General features: G+C 38.4%; 1 protein-coding gene across 10 annotated transcripts in view; it reads right to left on the reverse strand.

Moving 5' to 3' along the window:
- The window catches only part of sorbs2a (sorbin and SH3 domain containing 2a), a 51,489-nt gene that overhangs the window by 11,919 nt on the left and 16,582 nt on the right, over positions 1-22,988 (reverse strand). For 7 of the 10 annotated variants that reach the window (XM_026359760.1, XM_026359759.1, XM_026359763.1 and 4 more), the window contains 13 exons: positions 15,746-15,801; positions 14,345-14,434; positions 12,642-12,668; positions 12,394-12,518; positions 10,410-10,841; positions 8,864-8,990; positions 8,168-8,343; positions 6,596-6,662; positions 5,770-5,820; positions 5,432-5,645; positions 5,039-5,153; positions 2,311-2,382; positions 628-684 (listed from right to left, as the gene is read on the reverse strand). In XM_026359760.1, coding sequence (XP_026215545.1) covers positions 628-684; positions 2,311-2,382; positions 5,039-5,153; positions 5,432-5,645; positions 5,770-5,820; positions 6,596-6,662; positions 8,168-8,343; positions 8,864-8,990; positions 10,410-10,841; positions 12,394-12,518; positions 12,642-12,668; positions 14,345-14,434; positions 15,746-15,755 — 1,563 coding nt within the window. In that variant the 5' untranslated portion in view covers positions 15,756-15,801. The remainder of the gene's footprint in view (positions 1-627; positions 685-2,310; positions 2,383-5,038; positions 5,154-5,431; positions 5,646-5,769; positions 5,821-6,595; positions 6,663-8,167; positions 8,344-8,863; positions 8,991-10,409; positions 10,842-12,393; positions 12,519-12,641; positions 12,669-14,344; positions 14,435-15,745; positions 15,802-22,988) is intronic. The other 3 variants (XM_026359765.1, XM_026359767.1, XM_026359766.1) reach the window with 3 other exon arrangements.

Genomic DNA, 22,988 nt, shown 5'->3' on the forward strand with positions numbered 1-22,988 from the left:
AAAGCTCCCCCAGTGTAAGGTATAAGGGTTGCTGGTTCCACATAGTAGGCACACCTGACAGAGAAGAGGACTGCTGGTGTAAACAGTGAAGACAAATTTCTCTTGAGGTGCTCGGGATGATCATGGCAAAGGTGATAAAGCAAAGGATGTTATGAGCTGAGCTCAGGGGGGCAAATGTTGCCCTGGAAACCTGGCATGGATCAGATGGAATGGGTCTCAGTGGTTCCAAAAGTCTCTCGGAGGAAATTCTTAGCATCAATACAATCACACAGTAATGTTGATAACAAAAGGATTTATGTTTTGCACTTAAAATAATAAATCCTAGATCTTTATCAGAATTTTCCAAAGAGAGAAATGAAACAAGTGAAAAAAATGTTTATTTTTATACAATTCCAAGCAAAAAGATGAATAGTATTTCAACACTTGTTCAACGGTCTTCATAAAGTGACATCACATCACGTTTTCTTTTGGATGGCTAACATGTTGTTATGAAATAAAAAAAAACTGCATTAGTGTTACATTACACAGCAATTAACAATCACATTTCACTCATTTTTGATTTTTAATTACTGTGAGTTGTTAGAAATTGTGAGATTAACAACATTACTGAAACACTCAAGTGATTACCTCAATGCGCTGGCGAGCGGAGATGTCTGGATTATAATCCAGCCGTTTTTTAGGAGGCTTGAGCCCCAAGCAGCAGCAGTGAGCAGGAGGAGGAGGGGAAGAGAGGAATAGGGAGAGGAGGAGTAGGAGAAAGGTGAAGATGAGGTGAAGGAGGAGAAGCAGTGTTGACATCATGGGGAGAAACCAAAAAACAAGAAACGTGGAGAAAGTGACACCCGTTAGAGAATCTGAGTAATCAGAGATGGACTAGTTCACAAATGTGGCACATGTGTTGCATGTTCAATGCACTCATGTGCACACACTCTATGCACACTAAAATGCTATCACTGACAAACACAAGCACACGACTAGAAATAATGCACGCTTATTCATATGCACATTCTACTTTCATCATGTAATTTATTGATGCTTTTTTTACTATGTTCAAAATAGCTAAATTAAAACTACTGTTTGTAGTTTTGTGAGTTAAGGCTTCCTACATCGACGTTTATACCACACATATACATATACAAATGTGTCCATCTACCACACACACATGCACAGTGTAAAAAACAAGCTGTAAAGCAGAAAGCCAAGTGAAGCACAAGCCGCAGTGTTAATTTGAAAGTACAATAAATTGCACTACCAAATGTTGTCATTTAGTGCAGATAAACTACTGTTCATCCAGTTTGTCAAAACGTCTTGTAACCTGTCACCTCAGTAAACATTCAAACTAAAATACTGTGAGATTCTAGGAAACCATCTACATTAAAGGTACTTATTCAGTGAGGTGAAACACACAATGTTGCAAGCAGAAATGTCAACTTGCAGCCGAACATGAGTCTGGAAGACAAAGAATCATGACAGCTCCACGTGTGACATTTTCAACTGAACATTTCAAATAAGTCATTTGCTGATGTCATGCTTTGGCATGGACATGGGCATGTCTTCATGACATTTTATACATCAGTTAAACTGGGGTAATTTGATCTTAAATCTGTGGCTAGAGGCACCCACTGCCCTGAGCTATTAAGGCTTTAATACCATCTATATCCAGCAGGGGGCTCTAAAGTAATTTATCTTGTAGACAGTGCAGAATATTCCTCCATACATTCACAAGTAAAGACAAAATTAATGAATGATCATATGAATGAAAGGTAAATAAAATACTGTTTTGCTTATTAAATTATATCTATGTTAGGATGTGCAAGAGATACTTATAAAACTGCTCAGGCTCGGTTAAGCAGAAGTAAAGGATAATATTTATTAATAGGAAACTCATTTAATCACATTAATGTTCTGATTGAGTGACTGAATGTAGTTCTACCAGCCTAAAGGTCAGGTCACTTAAAAAATCTAAAGTACACATTCTTTTACCTATTTTTTCTACTAATTTGGGAGCAGAAATTACTGCAATAATGAACCAACTTAAATAAATCTCTACATATGTGAATGACATTTTCAGTGCCTGCAAGCCACCAGACCAAAAAACCCAGTAACTCAAAGACATAATACAGTCTGTGAAAAAGGTGGGGGGAGGGGAAGTCACAGCACCCAACAAGTATCACATGCCCAAACAACTAGCCCCACCTAATCTATTGGCAGCAACATAAAAAAAACATCATGGGTGGGGTGGAGAAAGTGGATGTACTGTATGCCTATAGCAGGGTTGTGGTTGTGGGAGTAGCTATGGCCCTGACTTACCGGCCGCCCAAACTCCAGCTCGGAAAAGAACTTATACCAAGGCTCGTTCTCTAAATCTATGTCATCATAAATCTGGGAAAGCATGACAGTGACAGAGAGAGGAAGTAGCAGAAAAGACAGAAGAAAGCAAGTGTGGAAAGAAGTCACACAAAGAAAGACATGGACCTCATGGTTAGGTATGAGCAAAGGTGGCACGGTGAGATGGGCTCAGGATGAAAATTTACTGCCTCATGGGGACAACAGTGATGATGCGAAACCCATTTAATGCTTCAATACGTTCCCTGATTGAATAGTAATTCTAAAACTTCAGACAATGCAAACTACAGTATTTGTAAGGAAGTGTACAACTGACAGTAACTAAACTGATAAAAACAACTTGTTTAACTAACTCAATATGTACAGTCCAAGCCATTTACATTTTACATGTATCACAATTGAGTAAATCCCATGACACAGTCACGTAGCCGCTGCCTCATTCTAAGCCATAGGACAGGTGACAGTTAAAGAAAATCAGCATGCTAACCTGAGCAGTACATATTAAACAACCAACTTCATTATCTACACATTTGTGCTGGTTCAGTGGATGGCATACTAAATACTACACAGTCCTAGCAGGTAAGACTGGCAGAAAAAAGAAAGGTTCTCAGAAGTGCTAAGATTTTAAGATTAATAAGAAGAGGTACATATTAAAGAATAGTGTGGTAAAGATAAAGGGTATTGTTCACGTCTAGACCTGTATGGTGCAATATTCAGATTCAAGTGGTACACACAGCATCCTGAAACATCTTACGCCAAGTGTCAAATATTTAACTGTGAAATACGTGGTCAGAGTTCACATACAGATATCGGCTGTGGGTTTTTATTATTCCTTGAGACCAGATAAAAGATCAAGAGAGAGCTGTGGCCTTGCAATTAACACATACTTTTTATTTCCATCGTTATGTGTCTAATGTGTTTCTTTTATGTTCTGTCTTAATGTATCTTTATGTCGTTTCAGGAGCACTGTGAACTGCTTTATTGCTGAAAGATGAGATGCAAACAAAAGTGTCTTGCCACCACACAGAACTGGGAAATTTTTCTCTATACTCCATCCCATTAGCAGATCTCATCATGCCTCATAGACATAGATTTAGGGAAGGGAGCACAAGTGTATCTTTTTTGATGTGACATGATGACTTTTAACACCCAGCTCTTTCCTTGTACCATAGAAGGTACAATTTTCATATCAAATCAGCCTGTAATAAATTAAGTCAGCTGGGATGGAAGGTATTTACATGGAGCAAAATAGACAGATAAGCTGAAACACTGGTACTGCTGTGTCCTAAGTTAATCATCTACACTCTTCTGTGGCGTGTTGAAACTCCAACGACCAAACTATTTGCTACTATTTGTTTTCTTTTGACTATCTTCAGTGTGCACTACAGTCAAGAAGCTTATTTATGTTAAACAAGTTTTAGTGTTATTTTAACTGTGAAGACAATGGAGTAGTTTATTACTCTGTCCACTTTTTCTAACCCTGTTCCCACATGGAAATAGCCAGGTGATGTTTTGTAGGTGTCACATCGCTCTTGCTAAAAAGAGAATTCAGCTTTGAGACGTATGAGTCACCCTGTAGGTAAGTGTGGCCTGCAGTAGAGTCTGCCAATCACACAAATGCTGCAGACATACACAAGGGAGAAAGAAACTAAAGAAACAGAGTGCCATTTTTGTTTGCTGTGGGCCATAATTGCCCAAATGGACACCTCAGAGCTCAACAGAATGTTGTAGGTGCTTTTTCTTACCTTGAAGACTGGAGGAGAAAAAAGCACTGAAGAGACACATATATAAGGGGACCCAGACAGCAAATTAGTCAGCGTGGGTTCACTTCTACTTTCTCCTTTTATTGCTTCTGTCTATCTAGTCTGACTCATGCATTATTGCCCTGGGAGCTTTTTCTGCAGACATCACATTAAGCATCAGGGAAACCTTCACAAAAGCTTTTTACCCTCTTTCTATATAACAAACTCATCATGTGGAACACAATCTCCATTATCCTGTTCTTATCACAGATACCTCATGTCTATTAATTCTTGCTCTCCTTCAACACAGTAATTAGCTTTGCTGTCTGGTTTGTCATTCTCCCCACACAGACCGAACAGCCAGTACAGCACAGTCATTAGAGGATACAACACTGGAAACCTTTAATTTTGAAAGCCCACATCACCTCTGATGGAAATAGGTCCACACAAAAACCCATTATATGAAAATATATTAACGTCACAGCAATGTCTACAAAGACTACTGCAGAAGTTAGGAAGGTAAATGTGTTTGTAACTCTGCTCAATTCAACCATTCACTCTTTGTTTGTAGCTCCATCTCTGCTTAATGCAGTTTACCTCTCTAGAAATTGACTTTCTATTTTGCTCCAAAATGCTGCAGAGAGAAAAAGAATAATTCTTTTGCCGAACCACAACAAGAATAGTTACCAAAAAATAGCAACAACACTTCGCTGCCAGAGTAGTTTGAAAATTCCTCCCTCTGGAAGTCAATTAGGGAAGCTAGCATTATGCCTACTATTAAATGTTTAGATGATTCCAGATTTGTCCATATAGACCTCAAAGGTTCATCAAACAAAACAAAAAAGAAAGGCAGTAATGTGTTGATGGCTGGCAACCTCTAATTCGATTTTAATGGGAAAAATCCCAGAATTCAAAATAATCACATAATAGAAGAAGTTTTTAATACTCACTGGTCTTTCGTGCTCCAAAATAGAGGACTTTCCAGGCTCATACTCAAAAATACTTTTGGGTTCTGCACGGTACTTTCGTGTATCCACTTTTCTGTCAGGAGGACCCCATTCATTCCTGGTGCAAGAAAAACAAACTTTAGCTTCAAACAAACAAAAAGAGTAAGAATTACTTTGAGTAAATTACTTAATTATTCATGTATGGACTAGTTTTAATTATTATAGGTAACACAAAATAATGTTACACCTGAAGAAACAAACAAACAAACAAACAAATGTATGTAATGTATGGATTTATGTATGTAAATGTATTAATTACTTGATTTGACTAGAGTTGAGTGTCAGTATTTTATTGAGAATGATATGTAATACATGAAAATGATAGGTTTCTCTTACATGTCGGGGGAGTCTTTCTCACGGTCACTGTCTCTGGCCCTAAGCTGCAGGAGGGATGGCATGGGTGGAGGTGGTGGTGGTACAGGGGATGGTGAAGGCTCCCGAGGTCCAAGATGCCCTCCGTTGTCTGAGGGGCTCTTTGACAGAGGCCTGTATGTATGTGTGCGGGGGGCAGGATGGGCCATGGTGGCACTGGATGACAGGCTGTAGTCATCTGTTAAGGACAGGACAGAGATATAGCAGACATCAAAGCAAAATGTAATGAGACAGAGTGAGTGGGAGAGGAAAAAGCTTATTGTTTGAAACACAACTATTCTTGCACATAACACAGGTCTCACCATTGTTTATGACAGTGTATGTAGCATTGTATGTGTCAGAATAGTCATCATCTGTTGAAGAAAAAAAAAAAACACACACCAATTAGGAATAGTCAGTTACAAAGTCATTTCCAATAGGGACCGTTTTTCACAGAGAACAAACATTATTCAGAACCACTCAAGAGGCATAATCAGCTTTTCTTATGTCCATCCACAAGCTCAGCATGTTGCACACAATTGCATTTCCAATATGAATTTATTATTCAAGTTTTAGGAATTGTGACAATACCCACTACAGTATATATTTTTTCCATTTATCAGATGAGAAACGTAGAAATATTCTAGGGTCACCTTTTAAAGCCTAAAAGGAAAATATTTATGTGGGACTAAAGAAGGGCTGTTGAAATCCACTGAAATTATATGAATGTTAAAGGAAACATGGGAATTCTGTCTCATGCATTAAACAGAGCCAACCCAAGTCTGTAGATGTTTTAGGCAATCATGAAACAGCCTATAATAGTGTGTGCTGCAGTAAAAGAAGCCTGAGCAGTTTAGAACAAACAAGCCTTGTACTGACTGTGTGATTCTGTCAAGCCCACAAAATTAGAGCAGATTTCCCAGGACAGCACTGTGTCTATTAGAGGTTTCTCTCAATTCCTCCTCTTCTCCACACTCCCTTGCTCTCATCTAATGAGTTCTGGCTCTGAGGTTCTTGGTTTAACAAGAATGGGCATGCACAGACACACAAAGATACACGACCTAGTACAAGCAACACGCATGCATGACCAATTCCAATCATAATGTTTGATGTTAAAATCTTTGAGTGAGAAACTTGGTACAAACCTACCTGCTTTGTGAACCTTGTGTATTTGTTTGAACATAGTTTTGTACCAATCCTTAGGCCTATCCACCGTCTGCGCAGAAAGAAATAATCATTAAGATTTATGTGCCGTGAAATGCAACATAAAATTGATAAGTTAGAAAATGTAAAGAGCTCACACTGTTTTAAAGAACATTACTGTGCAAAGAAATCACACTTTCAGCCTGTTTAGATGTCAATATTTCACTCAAACTTTAACCTAATAAATATCAATTAAAACATTTTTAATTTATTGTTAGGATATTATTCACACTTGACAATCTTTTTTTCAGGAATTACTTGTTAATTTTAAGTAACTGTTTTAAACGTCTTCATAAGATGTCGATTTATTTTAAAATATTTGTCATCAGAGTTCTCACATTAATCTTAGACAGGTTCTACTCCTGTGTTGCTGCTTTAATTGTTCTATCTCTTGATATATTAATTATATGCAAATAAAAATTTATTTTTACAACAGTCTCCTCTTAATTCATGTAAGAATCATCTTGAACTCGTGATATCCTATCACAGAGTGATAGGATATCAGGAGTGTTTGGATATCAGTTGGCAAAACTTTGTTTGCATTATCAAAAAATGAATGATATATTGTCTTTGGTGAATGGATACAACGTGCTATGCTACTTGATAAACTACTATGGCCTGATGGTCCTGTTTTAGTATTAATGTGTGTGTCAGCAGATTTAGTTACACAGCACAGGACGTTGTGTTGCTACAAAAACACAAATTGTGAAGTCCTGGTACTGTGCCTGGAAAATCCAAGAAAAACCCTGGTATGTGTGTCTTTGTGTATACAGTATAGATCTAACAGCCACTTCAAAAAAGAGCTATCAAATGGCAGAGAGACTTAATCCTTTCTTTATTCAGTAGCACTAAACAGTGTCTGGACTCTGGTCAGAGAAGAGGCATATTGGTTCCACAGAGAAAGAGTGTGTGTGTGTGACCGTGCATGTGGAACTGGCAGAGCCAAGAGACAAGCCAATTACCACTTCACTCTCCACGGTTACCAAAACGAGTGGCCACAAAAATGTTTGTGTACTCACAACAAGGAGCATATGTTTTTCTTCTTTCCTGCTGTTTTTTTTTCCTTTTCACCTTTTTTCTTTGCCTTTATTGGCAGTCCCTCATTCTTCCTACTTCTCTTTCTCTTCCCTTAATTTCACGTCTGCCCTCAAGAGCCGCTCAGACATGGATAGTTGACTGAAGTGTTAATATGAAAAACCTTAGCAGAGATAACACTGTCACACACACTTTTCACAAGTAAGCTGCAAGGATTTTGTAGCCCTGAAGAGACCTTGCCTGAGCTCATTCTTATGACAGCACACAGAAATAGAGTAAAACAGATACTGAGATAGTGACAGTGTGAGGAAAAAAGACTTTTAATGCAGGGTTAAAACCTGCTGACAGCTGAAAGTAATCCCCTCTCGTGAGCATGATCATATGTCAAGACAACTGAAACAGGTCAAAAGACACCCCTATACTATGCTACAGTACCTATCTGAGTTAGTCTGCCCTTTAAGCACTAGAAAAGCTGGACCTCACCGTGCGGATGGCGATAGGGATGCCAGACTCGTCCACAGGGCCGATGCCTTCATAATGAGGGGCTTTAATAACAGACACCTTTTTTTCTTCCTCTGAGAAGCGGGCAATAGGCACAGTGCTGCTGACACTGGTGTGGCCTGACACCATAGACTCTCTGGTGATGGACTCGCTGCCCTCTACATACAAGAAGGATAAGAGAGGAAAGAAAAAACATGACAGCTGTGTCTTAAAATGCTCAGACATGTTTCCTCTACAATTAGTGGACCTGGTCCACATGGTGAAGTGTCCTTGGGCAAGACACTGAACCCCAAATTGCTCCTGTTGTTTGTGTGCTTACTTCTATGTTGGTTTGAATAAAGGCATCTGCCAAACAGCAAAATGGAAATTTCTTTCAAAGGTTCTCTCTTTTGGTAATAGACACACAGTATGTACCTTGACATGATTACATATTGAAATTCCGAGTGTAGACTATAGGTATATACAGTACACAGTAATAAATAATTAAAAAATGTTTATTGATTTTGTTGTTGTAGTAGTCATAGACTAAACCCATCTGCAGCTCTGATTATACATATAAATAATATGCCTAATTCCATATTTGGAAGGTCTGGATTTAATTTGTATTTGTACTGTAAAGAATTGCTGGAAAAATTTGCAGTGTCCTTTGTTCAAATGAAAGAAGGAAAAGTAATTCACCTGAACTCCTGCACTGTCTCTGCACTCCAGTGTGGAGTGAGGGGGGAGGTGGAGGATAAGATGGGGGAGAGAGGGGCCTCTGTGGATGGCCTGTACTTCCATTCATAGTGTGGGACAGGATCTGGCCCTAAGGGTGAGCCAGAAAAAGAGGCATTAAGACACTAACAATTACAAATGTCAGCAAAATTTACAATAGTGCGCATCTTTTATATCCACTATAATACAGTAAGTGTAAATATTAGAACAAAATGAAGCATTTATCAAACAACAGAAAGATTAGTTTTATAAATCCAGCATTAGTCTTCTTATTTCTACAAACATTCATAGGGTAGAAGATTTGATACAGAAATTAATGGTATATTTAGACAGATATTGGATCTGATTTAATTCCCAGGAAGTGCTGAATCTAAGAATGTGATGTGAATGTATAAAGTAAGAAAAGTTAGTGAGGGGATAGGACAATTACTAAATCACTTCACTCTAAAACAAAACCACAGAGATTTTATCAGTGACAGTCAACTGACACCTCTTTTACATTCACATACAATTCACTGTAAATAAGTTGTGACATAAGACAGCAGGCAAAACTAACGACAAACTGTATGATTTATCTGACTAGGGTAAAAGACAATTTTTAAATTTAAAAGGCCTTCACGTTCAAATATTCGTGATAGTTTAAAAAGCAGTGACTACTCTAAACACAATGTCAACACAACAGTTTATATTTACAATAAGGCAGCAAGCAGACACATACTGTACTAGCATTGTATATAATTCCTACTTCTAACTTCAGTGTTTAGTGTTTAAGCATAGAGCAAACCTTTCCCAGGTTGGAAAGGCAACCAAGCCAATCAACACCTTTGTAGATGCTGGATGCTAAAACTGAAAGTTTGGTGGAGGAACAAATGATTGTTCTTACTTGACTGAACTGATGAAAGACACATTTAAAGAGGTTTGGCTTTATGCTCATCAGTCTTGGAGTGTACTGATACAAGGTGATTAACTGGCTAAAAAAAAGCCCAAATGTTGCAACACTTACAATGAGGCAACTTAGTTTAAATGTCAGTCTTGTATAGATTGAAAGATAAGGTGCACATGCAAATTGACGTTGCATTATAAAATCCTTCAACTTCAGCTTGAAATCTTCGGCTTTCAACTTTTTATTTTCCAAATAGCCAACAACAGGGTACTTCACCCCAGTTTGACTTCTCTGAAAATGGTTGTAATGAATTTTTGATATGAACTGGCCTTAAGAGACAGTAAAATTGTATAGCAAAAAGGTGCAACAAAAAGAAAAAGACAAGCACACATAGACAGAGCGCTCTAATGAATACAGACACATTAACATAATAAGGGAACAAAGTGAGCTGAATTTAATTCTGGTATCTTACAGATAGGTTGCAGTTGATGGTTAGTGGAAGGTAAAAGTTGGTAGTAATCACACATTTTGTGGAGGTTTGGTTCAGTCATCCAATAAGTTGAGGAAGGGAACCATTTGTTTTTGGAAATGATGTGTGTTACAGCAGTGATTTATTGGGATATTTACGTTAGTGACAGTGGCTGCTGCAGCTGTGAAGGCCACAGAGGCTGTTAGCACATCATCAGGGCCAGCAGTGGATGTGTAGGCAGAAACAAGGCTGAGGGTTGGCGATGGCGTGGGTGAGGCGCCAGGTGAGTCCAGGCTACAGATCTGCAGCTCATCCAGTAGACCCGCCGTAGAAGACGAGTAGTGGCTGAGAGCTGACACGGTGACAGGGGAAGCCGAGGGCGACAGGCAGCCACTGATGCTCACGCTGCTGACTGTGGTAAGGCTTGGCCCGCTGACCGACCCAGCTGTGCTCCCAGCACCACTGGCATATGGAACATATGGGGTGGGTGACAGAGCCTTGGGCCTTAAGCCTGACAGGTAGTCGAGTGAATCTGAGCTGTGGCAGCGGTAGGGAGAGTGCCGTGCTAAGGGGTCGGGGGAGGGAGGCCCCTGGTGTTGGGGTGAGAGGGAGTTGATTGGAAAAGGGGGAAAGGGAAGAGTGCTTAGTGATATCACTCATTAGCGATGTTGTCACAAAGCATGTGTGGAAGTAACACAGAAGCCTAACAGGTAAAATGCTGCTGTGAAACCACACTAGACCCAAAAAGGCTGCAGCATCATTCCCCGAAACATGAGTAATGCTGTGAATTGAAGAGAAGCTCTGTTAGTTCAAACTCTGTAAAAAGGCAGCAAAATATACAGACGGTAACTGCAACACATAATAAATCAAACACTTGGTTAACACATACAAACGTCATAAACTGTATATAAAACCACAGTTAGTTTTGTTGGTTGGATGGCAGCACCAAGACTAACAAACTAAAGGCCAACACACACAAGCAGCACGTGACCATTGAAACACGTGCCTGTTTAGATGACGCCGGTCTCAGACACAAAGGGAAAAAAGCACCGTCATGACTTTAGTTCTCTCCTAATTCGGCACATCCTTACTGTGATGCCCTGACTACGTTCTTTGTTTGTTTGGCACATCCAGTGTGCTCTATTGCCATGAATGAATGCGATGAAGCCGATCACTTTTGAGGTTACCAAGAGAAAAAAACAGTGATGTTTATAATGACCTGAAAATGTACACAATTATTGTGCTCCTTTGCTCGGTGTTTACAGAATGTAGTCATGTACCAACAACTGTGCAGGAGAAGGTCTTGGTGGAACTGCAGGCGGGGCCTCCACCTTGGATGGAGTTGGATCTGTGGTATGATGTTGGGCTTGATCAGGGGCCTTGAGTTCCTCCGTGGCATTTGGAGGCTGAGGTTCTGGATTTTTCAGTTTCTCAGGATTCAAATGGACAGAAAGCGAGGATGTCTGTGTCAGGGAAAGGATGGGAACTTTTTGGAGAGTTGAGGAATTAGGTGGAGGGGAGCCTGCGGTCTGGGTCTTGGTTTGGAGATTAGGGTAAGAGTTAAGGTGAGCAGGGGGGTCAGGGATGGTGATCGGGGTTATTTTAAGGGAAGACACCTTACGTGTCTGGACCTGTTTATTAGGGGCTGCAGATGCACTATAGTTGCTAATATCATTTGGGAAAGTGAGCTGGTGATCCTGTTTGACTGGTTTTGCACTGGTCTTTGAGTAGGCGTAGGAAGATGTGTTACTAACAGCGTAGGACTCTTTTAAAACAGATTTTTCATTTTGAGTGAATGTTAGTGTTCCAGGGCTAAAATCATTAGCCAGGGCAACAAGGGAACTGTAATCTGGTGGATTAGTGCCAGTGGGAGAGAAGTGGAAACTTTCCCTCCTGGGGGGTGGCAAAGGTACATGATTGAAATCCTTGTTGGCCGGTTAGAAAGGAACAGCCAAAGTAAGTTCAAACAACAATAACATAAAAACAAAAACAAAAAATAAATCATCAGTGAAAAGCTTGACATAAATCATTACTAGGTTTTTTTTTGTACAGATTTTATAGAGATTTTATGTAGAAATTATTCATAGTTAAGATGTTTGTGTCTATAAGATTATTCTAGTCAGTGTAGTGGGTGATATTTACCTGTGTTGGTGACTTCTTGTCCTGCAGGTTGGGTCTGACACTGCGGAAACCTTTGGCAGCAAGAGATGAGCTGCTGGCATCTCCATTTTTAAGGCCGTCTGTGGCACTGTGTGATCGCCAAGAATCTGAAGTTAACACAACAGTTTTTTGATTGCATCTGGTGACCAACAGGGTTTCTCATAGACTCATCTGTCATGATCAATGCCAACATTCTCTACCAGTGTTCACCTAAAGGAACTGAGACTTACCCAAGTCTGATGAGTGAGAATCACTCCCTGGGGAATAGGGAAGACACAGCAAAAGTAAGTACCATGAGTTAATCTGTAATTCCAAATATCAATAATACTGCACAGGTTTGCATCTTAAGTGATTCCACAGCGTCATCCCACAAAATGCTTATGACAGTAATATTTAGTGGGACAAGAGGGACTTGACAACAGGGGTATGGGAGTAGACACAGGTTTGAGATGGCACAAACTGAAAAGGAAAAAACTGAAAAAACAAACAAACAGAAACAAAAACAATGAAAAAATATATACAATATAAAACTGGTTGTTTAATCTTGGTGGGATGCAACATATCAACTGCTATCTTAATATTTTATTGTCAATCTCTCACTGTAATGCAATAAAATGATACAGCATCATAATCTCTACGCTTCAAAATGATCTTGTTCGGTAGGTGAATCACTTCTCTGCAGAAAACTGAACATTACACCTTCAAGAAGGGAGGATTCATTGCAGGACGGCAGACAGACAGACAAACCAATTTATTAAAACAAAACTGCTAAAGCATTAAAAGTATATAAGAAATCAACACCAAACACATTATCTGTATCAGTGGGATTACTGCACATGCAGTATATCTAGTGTGGGTACATCTTTAATGTCTTCAGAGATGATGGTGTTACAGCAACAATGGAAAAAATTATGTTGCTGGCATTCCAGACATTCACTCAATCAACTGTTGAAGGACCATTTCACTCCCAAGACCAAGAAAAGACATAATTCTTTAGAGGAGGATGTGAGGCCCATTACTAATAATGACGATTCACATCTGCGGAGCAACAGGATCACATTCTCGAGGGTGGTTGATCAGATCTACTGTTCTGTGCTACTAAAACTGTTACATATGAAAGCAGTCTAACAGATTTCAGAAAGCGCTACTATTGTTAAAAAGAAGCTGATAGAGCCAGAAGGCCTACATGGGTGCAGCTGTTAACTTGTATGCTGACAAGATGCAATCCCAAACACTGCTCTTTCAGCAGAGTAAAAGGAAAACGCAGTAGGAGACATTTGGACTAGCCTCTGGGAGCCTAGGAATACAGCCAAATATATAGCCATCTCCTATATACAGTAAAAACACATGGCTACTCGTGAAATTTCAATATATCATATTTAGCGTGAATTTGCTTGGACAGAACTACCCCACTGATCATAAAGGCTAACGAAGAATAGTGCAAATTAAATTACATAACAAGAGACATGTTTTTTGTAAGGGTAGAAAAAAACAAGCTAGGAAAAACACAAGGACAATCTGCATACTGGAAAGTCATGTGACCACATGCCACACACTCCACAGCCTAAACAGAGACTGATTGTCAACTTTTTATTATGGGTGTATATAATGAGCCAACTGCACACAAACACAGAACATATGTTATGTTCACAGATGACCATGTTTATTTAATTAAATCCCAGCCTTAAGCAGTTTTGCAATATAACCATGCAGCATTAGACACTGATAACATAAAGTGTCAGCCACAGACTTTTTGAAAGGAATTAGATTATGCTCAAGCCATAACAAGTTGACAAAATCCAGACATGAGCCACTTTTTAAAAACTTACCTCATGCTTTGACCAACAGTTTAGCCCAGCTAGGAACTGAAGAGGCCAGTATTTGATTTATTTGAATATCTGTTCATTTGTTGTGTGTTTTTGAGTGTTAGTACCTGCAGCTAGACTGGGTGAGCTCTGGACCCTCTTCATGGGTGAGAGTATGATTGACAAGGCCATGTTTTTGCGAGTGGATCCTCCGCTATCTGAGGGGTTGCAGCCAGGCAGGTGATTGTAGAGGCAAATGCAGCAGAATACATGCACATGCATGTACACAAATACACAGATACATACACACACACACACATACCCACACATGCATAGAGACAGAAAGAAGCAAAGCACATGCATTAAAACAGCTCGATTTTACTGAGCCAGATTTTGTGACAGTTTAAAAGAAATGAGCTCAGAATTTGCACAGAAGCTAGTGTGCAGCAGAATTACAAAATGTTACTGAAGTAGAAGCATGAAGATGCTATATTGTATTAGTTTACAGAACTGTAGCTACACAACCATTTCTGGAAAATAGGAATTGTAATGGATTTTAAATCGGTTGACCATGGATGCTACTGCATTAGCTTCTAAAGAAGACAGTATTATGACTTCAGTAAGACATTCGTATATATGGAATAAACATCTGTGAAGTGATAACATTCACAGAAACATCTGTTTTGAAACACAAAACAGCTAAACTAATTCAGTACTCCTTAGTAAAATACAAGCTCACATTCTTCACATATGCTTATACATTGTTATTGCTGAGGTATTGTGTGTAAAAAGTTGCACTTCTGTAGCAAACAAAATTTCTTTATAATTTTAGCTGCTGGACAGAACAGTTAGTGTAAAATGTTTTTGGTAATTTCTGGTGACAATTAGTTGTCATTCAACTTGTGTTGTCGCCATCAGTATTGTGACTCTAGCAAAACAACTGAGATAACATGATGTGTCATGCTACCACTGGCAGCTAAACACAGTGGTGCTGTTTACAGCACTGATTACTCATCCCTGACTCTCCAGCTGAAATACACACTTTGCTCAGAATGCCAAGTTTAGGACAGAGATTTGGTAATGCATTGAGGGTGGAACACGTCACTGTGGCTAAAAGCAACAGGCTTACTCTGCTTATTGATGCTTTTAGTCACAATAATTGAATCCCAAAATGGACCAACACCGATGTGGTGAAAAAGGGTCACGGTTAAAGTTACAGACTCATGCCTGTGGCACAGAAAAAGCAGCACGGAGAGCAGTTTTTAAAATAGCTACTGTAGGTGGCCTAAAATGCAAAAACATTCTTGACTTTTACCTTTAGAGCAGGAAGTATTTAAGCAATGTTTGTATGTTCAGTGAATACACAAAATGACAATTATTCTACTTTGACAAACAAAAGTAATAGATGGATGGATGATTCCCAAACAGTCTAATACAGTATATGGTTTGTCTATGTGTATGTTTGTGTGTGTGTGTGTGTGTGTGTGTGTGTGTGTGTGTGTGTGTGTGTATATATGTACATACAGTACCTGTATTCATATTGATGAGCACGTCTTACTGATCTAATGTAGGGTGATACACTTTCCTGAAAAAGAAACACACAGTTTGTCACACAGAAATTATCAAACAAACCTTGAGCTTAAGTTGACTCAGCTTAATCAAAGACTACTGTCTCTGATTTACACTTACGTTACATGATCTTACTGAGACCTCTACAATAAATAACTACTTCATAACTACCACAAGAACTCAGTTTTATGTGTTAAATCTATTAGATTAAATCTGAAATATGAGCAAATATTTTGGAGATCTGCCAGTTTCCTGCTGCCTCATTAGGTTTAGTTTGATTGTAATCACACTGCTTAAAAGCTAAAATCTCTGTTCAGTGAGAGTGTGGACAGATTAATGATGTTAAGGAGTAAGACTGCTTTGTGTTAACATATTTCAAGACGCTGCAAGTCAGCTGAATTTTAATTCCTTTGACACATTTTCCCCTTATTACAAAACCTGCTGTCTGCTGAGGTGCTGGTTTCCTGGACATTAAATATGTAATAAATCAGATGAATAAAATAAATAACCAGCAATTCTGAACTGCACGGCAAAGTAAGGTGAAATTAGCCTGGTTGCTGCCCTCTGAGCCACCAACAACATCTCTAAGGTGGTCAGTGATCCATGTGAAATCATCTGAAATTGCAGTTCAGTCAGATTATCATAAAATGGTTTAGACCTGTGATAAACCATAATATCTTGCGTAATATGTGAAGGGGTGAGTCCATCACAACAGAGGAGGGAGCTACGTGGACAAGAGGAAGTGGAAATCAATCCACCAACTCTGGAGTTCATAGACATCAGAGCTACCAGTTGATTGAAAAACAATTACCAATTAACTGCTACAATAAGCCAAAGAATACTAGATGGTCATATGATGTGAAAATATTTTAAATACGCTCATTTAGAGTAGTAAATACTATTTACTACTACATTTTTGATGAGCTGTGAAAGCTCCGCCACTTACATACTTTCTCTACTAGTCGATTTCCTATGATGCACTGTATAAGAAAGCTAGTTTAACTGCCTGTCATGTTCAAAAAGATGTATAAGGCGAGGGCTAAAACCATGGAATCCAAATGTGGGAACATAAATTGTTCCAGCTGAGTGAGACACTTAATGACCTTAGCAAATTCTTTTCAGCACACCGATGAAACATAAATAACACTAATGGCACGGATGTATAATACAGAATGCTATGTTTACTTCAGGGTACCCATATGAGATGTCTGTATGATACCATACGGAGACCTTTTCTTGAAACTGTTAAAGTAGGGCGTATGACTGATGGTAATGGGGTACAGATCAAGAAATAAATGCACCATACAGACTGATAGAGTTCTGCATAAATGCATGCATGTATCATATAGGTTAAGTAATGATGTGAGTAAATACCTACATATGCATATTTGAGTTTGTATTTCAATGTATTTTAGCATTTATTACTTTACTGGTGGTTCTTTTGGAAAAGGTATGCAACCGTATGCAACCATACATTCTGACATAAATGTATTAACTGCCTTAGCAGCTGGCTCTGATGATGAGCGGCATAGATCAGTGACACAACATTGAGTATTTTCTGAAGGAAAATATACTCAATTTGCACTCTAAGACTAGACTATGACATATAGTGCTCAGTCCTTAGCCTACATATGTTCTAGGTCTTTTTTTTTTGAGCAAGTAGCGATGTGAGCACACTTTTTCAATAAAACTGGCATTTTTTTCAAGCTGCATTTACAATGCAGCAAAGGGCAAAAAGTGAAAGTCTTAAAATAATTTTTTAACTACCATAACTAGGAAGTACTATTGCTTGTGGGCCTACATCAAGCCATGCATCATGGGATTCTTTCAGTCCCTGAAGACCTAATCCTTCCCCTTATCCAGAACACCCTTGTAAATCTATCTCTGACAAACACACACACACATACTGGGGTAAATCATGTGTCTGGCGTCGCAGGTTGTCGGCGTCCAAATGATGGTCAGATTATAAGCAGGATCATGTTTCTTGGGGACAGATCAGTGGCGACATGGCAGCTGTGGCCATGCTGCAATGTTATGGCTGAACACAGGAAGAAAATGCACTAGGCTCTACACCTTTAAAGAGCCCTATCTTTATACATAGATCTTTTTAAGCTTTTAAAAACAGTGTGCAGCATTATCTAAGGCTGATGATGGATCATTAGCAGTGCATGCATTTAGCATGCATATCACAGTGTATACTAGTGAGGAACAGAATTCTTCCATTATTATTCACTAAGTGCTTCTCCAAAATGCAGCAAATAATGTAATGCTTCAAAAGGAAGTTATGAGAATAAATGTTCTAGCATTCATAATAATGAATTGACTTGGCTGTAAATGTCAAGTCCCAGAATCTTCCTCTACAAAGACATCCACTATAACTTTACTGAATGAAAATTAAATGTTAAATAAATGGATAATAAATTAGAGACCTTAAATTCCAAAGCTGTGTTTTCAGTTCCTGATTTTGCTGGCCAAAACATTTGGTATGTTAAGTTTCTTTTGAGTAATTTTATTTTCTTACTTTGCCGTGGTTTATCCACTGACTGTAATTTAGGCCTTGGTGGACCACTCTGGAGACTAGTGTGTATATAATTACTGAGTGTAATAGCTGTGGGACTGCAAATACACAAGGCAAAGCTATAAGCCGCAAAAAGCTGTGATGTCCAACACCACGAGCCCATCTAGTCTCATTAATCTGGTAAGTGACCAACTGGGACTCATTTGGTCAATATGAGTGGACTAAGAGGGTCTGTGAATTTAAAAAGGATAGGACACTGTAGTATCTGCGCGAAGAATCTCAACCTCATGTTCTAACTAGAAGGGCATCACTGTTAATGCCAAAAACTGGTTACTGTACTATTGCATGGCCAATTTGATGACACTGAAAACTTTTCAAAATACTGAACTTGACAAAAACCTTGCAGACACAAATTCACTTCTGAAGACAAATTAAATTGTTGTGAGTACATGGGAATTTCCATGTGTAATCTGTGGCTGGGTGGTGTGCTATTTAGATTATCTCATAAAATTAGAGTGAAGACAACACTCAGATGACAAAGCTGGGCTTTATCGATGCCTCTAGTGACTGAGGCTATCAGAAAATGGAATGAGGTACTAAATATGTCAATACTAACAAAAATGGTTCATTTAGTCCTTGTATTAAATGAAACTTCCAAAAAAAAAACTATGACAAATTGATAACATAGAGAAAAACATAACCCAGACAGTATGACTATCAAAAGAAAGGAAACACAAAAGGAAGGAAAGAAAAACAAAAACATGACCTCAAAGAGCATTGACCGGGATGCTATTACTCACTGGCAGGCTGCCTTGGCACAGACAAAACAAGTTTCTAGAAAAAAATATGGCACCTTCCTTCCATGAGAAAAATTACATTAATGAAAACAGGAGTTGAAATAATAATACATTTCAAGCTGTATTTAATATTTTAAGATATTCTCATCAGATCTTGTACCAACTGTCCAGGACTATGAGTTATATGTTATATACTGTTACTTTCTCAGCAAACCTCACAGCTTTATTCATTTGCAGTATAGTAGTAAAACTCTAACTTTCTCTAATGTATTACTCAAATATTAGTTACTTTAATTTGAATTTGAATTTTTTTTTATTTTAGAATGGCATTTTAACAGAGCTTTACATTTGTGTGTGTGTGTGTGTGTGTGTGTGTGTGTGTGTGTGTGTGTGTGTGTGTGTGTGTGTGTGAAAGCATGTGTAAAGCTGGCAGAAGAGAGTGATATAAGTCACTGGATATAAGCTGACTATGGCCTTAAGGGTCATGACCCTGGGGTGGTCACTCAGACTGAGACATATCCACGGGATGTCAACAGATTAAGCTCTTTAACAAATCTATTTTAAGACCTAACTAAAATGTTGTCAGATAGACATTTTTTACTCAGTCAGTCTTATATAGAAAAGCTTTTCAGCCGTTGAAAGGTTAATAAAACAGAAACTAAGCACTAGCTGTATGTGCTATATTTAGCATAAGTGATTAGGAAATACTATTTTCTAGAGTGATGTTCTGCAGAAAACATTATTTACAAGCATCGACTCGGGACATTGATGGGGATAGAACTGAAGTGTAATGCAGAGCAATCTGTAAAATCCTACCGTAGGAATGAGGGATAACAAATCCTTTTTCAACAAGGCAACACAATGTCCCTGGAGATCCGACATAAATCTCCGTCGAGACGTGACTAGCCTAAAAGCCAACTGACAGGGAGAATGACCCCTCCAAAAAAGGCAGAATTTAGAATCGCTTCATTCCTTAATTACTGAATTGCAGCCAAGTTATTTTCATGGTGCATTTTTGTGGTAAAATGTGGGGAGAGCAGGATTGTGGTGAGAAAAAAAACAGAGAGGCTTGGGAATCAAAATAAGAGTCTAGCTATGAAGAATTACCCATTGTGATTTGTGTGGACACTTAAATTTACAGTTTCAGGTATTTCTAGTATTATTACTGTTAGTGGGTATTCACGTTAGCCAACAGTCAGAGTAAAACAACCAACATTTCAACAGTATATATTAGAGGCTATAATAATAATCTGTGAGAATAAAAACTGTAATACATGGATGTAGCAGCAATTTCTACAGAGAGCTTCATTAGGTAACATTCTTGTTTTTCATTATTTTAAAAAACAGAAAGTCATCCAACACTGACAGTCTTGGTGCAGATGTCTTATTTAAAATTACTAATTATGACAGGAAACCTGATGAATTTGGCAAATCTAAAAAATTTGGTATTGCATGGTAGGCATTGCTAAACAATATAATCTTCTGAAAAGTGTGTTTCTTTAAAGCTACCTTTGCAAAAATGGCCTGATTTAGTCAGACCAATCGAAACCTGAAAATGTAAACAAAAAACAAACTCGATGATGTTATCATTTAGTTAAAATTCTCAAAATTGTTTTGAGAATGTGACATTAAGGTCTAATACAAATCAATAATATCTTTAAAGACTTTAACACAGAACAAGAGGCATGTGTTGACATCCTTGCTGTGGAGTACTTCTTAGCTGTAGTGTTAAACTCCTTTAATGTAGATCAGAATTATGATCCTGCATATGCCTTGATCACTTGCCAAACATATAGGCCTAACAGGAACTTTATTGCACAAGGTTAAACCCAGCTTATGGTTGCGTTGCTATTATTTCAGCATACAACTAAATTATTTAAGATGAGCCTCATTCTCCAGAAAGTCTGCTATACATTACAGTATTTTGACAAACAATGGTTTATTTAAATATACAGTAAATGTATATAGGCTTCTATACCCACAAATAAATTCTGCATTAAGGCTGTTGTTACAAAAAAAAAAAGGAGAATGTGTTTTTCCTGGTATAGTGCAGAACTAACAGTTTTCATCAAATGAGTCTTTCAGTCAAAGAACTGTTTTAAACCTCCTTTTACACAAGTACAAAGCTACTTCTTAGCTGAAGATCATTATTTAATAAAGGTTTATTTTTCAGTACCATGTAACTGTTCTACCACCACATTACTGCCTCTAGTTGAACAATAGCCACTTCCAACAAAGTCTCTGTTATCAGCCTTGTTTGTTCAACCTTGCCACTCATTAGCAGACCCCCCTCTGGCCCTATGAATGGATAGGCGAGGTCAATACACTGACCCTGCGTGCCCACTTGCTGCCCATACTGCAAACAACAGAAGCCCATGTGTTCTGCAGATTGCATCACGACTCCACTAACGAGCAGATCCATTGGCCTGAGAGCTCTAATGCAATTACGCAACACAGGCCCCAGTACAGTGAGTCAGGGCTATGGGAAAAGAAGAATGAATCGGATCTGACAACTTGTAGGTTTGTTGTCCTGCCATTTCTATACAGAACTGAAGATACATACACTGTATACTCCTCTGATTTTCATAGAGATAAAGAGGGAGAGGAAAAAATTAATACAGCAAAATAAAGTATGGACAAGAATGAGAAAAACACAAATGAAAACCATAGATGAACACAGAAAAAAGACAGACATAGAGTTTATATAACATATGTTTGTAATATTAAACAAATGACATACTATTGAAGTTACAAAGAAGTCAATATTAGGATGTTGCATTATGTAAGCTATCTCACTAAAGCCATCTGGGGACACACATTATCAGCAGTAAACAACACCTCTAGAGCTGCCACTGTTTTCATCTACTCTCTTCCAAGATGAGGGCATTACATTTAGAGCTCTGTAATAAAGACAAGTGACTACAATACCATACGACCTCAGGCAACAAACTTAACCCACACAACAAGCCATCATAGGCACAGTTATAATAAGGTGGCGGGACAAACAATGGGTAGACAATGGCAATTTCAAATACGAAACTTAAACTTTTACTGGCTGGATATTTCGACTCAGTTGTATAAGTGAGCTCCAGTCATGTCTGCAGCTTTGCCCAAATGGTTGACTGAAGGGAGAATTACTACGCTTTGTTTTACACATTTTTATGCTCACAAAATACTAAACACAAACTTAATCCAAGCAAAAAAAAAAGTAACTTCTTGATGTGGGTTTTAGCACTTCAACTAAGTGCACCAATCCACCAAGACTGTATGGCACAAATACCACCTACAGCTGCTGAATTTTAATTACTAACAAATCCTGATATAACTGCCCTACAATATAAGTCAGTCAAGCATGAACACAAGCGTAAACTGAACAATAACTAACTTGATTCCAGTCTGACATTACCTCCTAGGAACACTGGTCCACTAAACATCTCTAGAGAATGAGGGAGGATGGTGAAGCAGTAATGAAGGAATTAATCCTGAAAATGGTCTTTAATACTTGAAGCAAAAGATACACTAAGGCAGAATGGCTATCAGCTGTGGCTAAGATTACATTCCCCATACATAGTCTGGATTCCCCAGGTACCAGTGTACAAGTGTCGAGCATGAAGATAAGAGGAATTTGATTAGGAAGGGCGCTATATTTACTGCCATTAGACAGGACCCTTTACCCTCTAAGGTGGTCTGGAGGAGCAGGAAAATCTATCTGAGGAATCTTTGAGTGTCAGGCAATATTACAATTTTAACAGTTTCATGCCTAAAATTTAGCATAGGGTCAATGGGAAATGATTAGACACCATCTAGCAAATAACTCAGAGAGACAAGTTAATGATTTTAATATGAAGACTATTACCCTATTACTTTCAGTAGGCTATGAAAATGTAT

Source organism: Anabas testudineus, chromosome 1 (genome assembly GCF_900324465.2).
Source record: "Anabas testudineus chromosome 1, fAnaTes1.2, whole genome shotgun sequence".
NCBI lineage: Eukaryota > Metazoa > Chordata > Actinopteri > Anabantiformes > Anabantidae > Anabas > Anabas testudineus.